This window comes from Ailuropoda melanoleuca, unplaced genomic scaffold (assembly GCF_002007445.2).
Source record: "Ailuropoda melanoleuca isolate Jingjing unplaced genomic scaffold, ASM200744v2 unplaced-scaffold7480, whole genome shotgun sequence".
Lineage (NCBI taxonomy): Eukaryota > Metazoa > Chordata > Mammalia > Carnivora > Ursidae > Ailuropoda > Ailuropoda melanoleuca.
The window spans coordinates 382,172-385,331 of NW_023250281.1; the positions used below are offsets into that span (position 1 = coordinate 382,172).

Here is a 3,160-nt window from a genome sequence, read left to right on the forward strand (position 1 = left end):
TTTGCATCGGAATCTGGGGATGTACTGTATGGTGATTAACACAATATAATAAAATAAAATTAAAAAAAAAGTGAGATGGCTGGATCATATGGCCTTTCTATANTATTGCATGGTGCACTGGGTGTTATACGCAACTAAAGAAGCATCAAACTTTGCATCGGAATCTGGGGATGTACTGTATGGTGATTAACACAATATAATAAAATAAAATTTAAAAAAAAGTGAGATGGCTGGATCATATGGCCTTTCTATAAAAAAAAAAAATCCTCAACAAATTTGGCTTAAAGGAATATGCCAGGTGAGCTTAATCTACTCATATTTTTTAAATAAAATTTCCATAACAACTTACCATAGTATGTCTTTTTAAAATTAATTATTTTTTTTATTTTTGTGTGCATATATATATATATATTTTTTTTTTTCTTTTAGAAAGAGAGAGAAAGACAGTTAAAGAGAGAGAACAAGAGTGGAAGCAGGAATGGTGGAGGGAGAGAGAAAATCTTAAGCAAGCTCCACACCCAGTGTGGAGCCAGCACGAGGCCTTTGATCATGACCCTGAGATCATGACCTGACCCGAATCAAGAGTTGAACACATAACTGACTAACCACCCAGGTGCCCCAGCATACATCAATTTTTTTATTGTTTCTTTAATTTATCCTATTTTTAATTTGTTTCAAAAATTTGCTTATTGACACTCCCATAATATCTTGGTTTTAGGATTTCCTTTATTTATTTTTTTCTTCTTATACTACCAAAGTCATATTATTGTTAATTCATTTCCTTTAAGTGAAACAATGTTTAACATTCATCAAATTTAAAATTGGCCTTTTCTCTGTATCTTCACTCAACCAATTTATTTTAATTATGTACAATGAGACAAAGTCTGGCATCAATTTATATACATAAAAATGTACTTTAAAACATTTTGGACTGATTAATAATGAAACCACAGTAATGTGTATTCATTCCAAAAACATCATCAATGAACAATTAGTTCAAAAAATGGTTCCAGAAAAAGAAAACGTTTAAAAGGTTAATGTTCTACTTGCTCTGTTACCCTTGGGTATTTACACATTTTTCATTCATATAAATTCCTCTTCACAAAGTATTTATTAACAATAAAATTTAAAGATTATATTAGTAAAAGTTTTGATTCTGTAGAGTTGACCACATTAGATATCTGAGTGAACTGGAAAGTATCTCAAATATGTAGAGCAAGTAATGTTTTTTGAAAGCAAAAATCAGTTACAAAATTGAAATTTTAACTTATTTCCAATTCAATACACTTAATAATTAAGAAGATATATTAGTGATTAAAATATTTTTTACAAAAATATTAATGATAGATATACAGATAGAATATAAAAAATTATAATCACTGCCTTTTTATCATTTCAGTAATGAAACAGAGATGTAGCGGTTTAAAAACCTGTATTAGAGGGTCGCCTGGGTGGCACAGCTGTTAAGCATCTGCTTCGGCTCAGGGCGTGATCCCGGCGTTACGGGATCGAGTCCCACATCATGCTCCTCCGCTATGAGCCTGCTTCTTCCTCTCCCACTCCCCCTGCTTGTGTTCCCTCTCTCGCTGGCTGTCTCTATCTCTGTCAAATAAATAATTTTTTAAAAAATCTAAAAAAAATAATAAAAACCTGTATTAGAGAAGATGATTTTTAATCACGCTAATTATTAAAAGTATCAATTTTCATGTGGATGTTATAGACTTACATGGACATTATAAGAAAAATGAAAGCCAACCACATTTATCGAAAATGTTGCTTATTTTTGCTAGAAATAAAATGGTGACCATCTTAATATATCTTAGAACAGTAGTCTTAGGTATTAATACATGCTGCTTCCTTTGCTTCCTTGACAAAATTAAGATTTTCCACCCAGCATGCAGAGGGAGAACTGGACCATGGTGACAAAGATCACTCTTACATGGATACCAACCACCAGAGCCCTTGGGGGCCTCCTGTTCTTGATTTTTTTTTATTGGCCTATTTGGTGACAGTCCTTGGAACCACCCTCATCATTACCCTGATTCTCCTGGATTACAGGCTGCATTCACCCATGTATTTCTTCCTCAGCAATCTCTCTTTCAGTGAAGTATTAACTACCACCTGTGCTGTTCTCAAGATGCTGGCAGGCTTCCTGTTAGAGAGAAAGACCATTTCATTTGCAGATGCTTCACCCAGTCCTATTTCTACTTCCTCTCCGGATGTACTGAGTTCATCATTTTTGCAGTCATGTCCTATGATCGCTATGTGGCCATTTGCAGTCCCCTTCAGTACCCTGTGATTATGACCAGCTCACTCTGTGTGCGTCTTGTTATCCTCTCATGGGTGGGTGGCTTTCTCCTCATTCTCCCATCCACTGTCTTGAAGGCTGGGCTTCCATACTGTGGTCCCAATGTGATTGATCACTTTTTCTATAACAGTGCCCCACTCCTCCACTTGGCCTGTGCTGACATCCGTGTCATTGAACTCTTGGACTTCCTCAGCTCCCTTGTCCTGCTCCTCAGCTCCCTCTCCCTCACCGTGGTCTCCTATGTTTACATCATCTCCACCATTCTGAAGATACCCTCAGGACAAGGTCAACACAAAGCCTTTGCTACCTGTGCCTCCCACTTCACTGTGGTCTCCATGGGCTATGGGATCTCCATTTTTGTCTATGCCCGGCCCTCCCAGAAGAGCAGCTTGCATCTTAACAAGATCCTCTTTATCATCTCTACTGTCATCACACCACTCCTGAACCCCTTCATCTTCAGTCTACGAAATGAAACCATGAAAGATGCCCTGAAGGACAGCTTGGCCAAGGGCCAGAACTTCCTCAAGCAGATGAAGTCCAAGTAATAGTATCTTTGAATCATCCCAAACTTGAGTGTTTTTAGTTTTGCCAAGAATGAGTTCTGAAATTTATTCTATAAGTGGATAAAAAATATATTTATGTGTGTTTATCATTTATAAACATAATAAGATAGTTAAACTGGGTTTATATACATCTTGTATTTCAAGATGATTGAATACATAAGAAAAAAAAGTATTTCGGTATTGGGAGTAGTGACACTTAATGTACTATATATAGTAGTCCATATGGTGGTGGCAGTACTTTTGGTTAAAAACTTGGTGTAATTAAAGTAATAGTGTTGTAATGAAGAAC

General features: G+C 36.0%; 1 protein-coding gene across 1 annotated transcript; it reads left to right on the top strand.

Annotated features, from left to right (window-relative positions):
* The first annotated feature begins 2,247 nt into the window (after positions 1–2,247).
* LOC100478100 (olfactory receptor 6J1) lies at positions 2,248–2,853 on the top strand. Its single transcript, XM_011234376.2, has one exon. The coding sequence runs from the start codon at positions 2,248–2,250 to the stop codon at positions 2,851–2,853; it is 606 nt and encodes a 201-aa protein (XP_011232678.1).
* The last annotated feature ends 307 nt before the right edge of the window (positions 2,854–3,160 follow it).

Excerpts from the sequence above, each read along its gene's own strand:
- LOC100478100 (XM_011234376.2), top strand. The coding sequence starts at position 2,248 with ATGTCCTATGATCGCTATGTGGCCATTTGCAGTCCCCTTCAGTACCCT.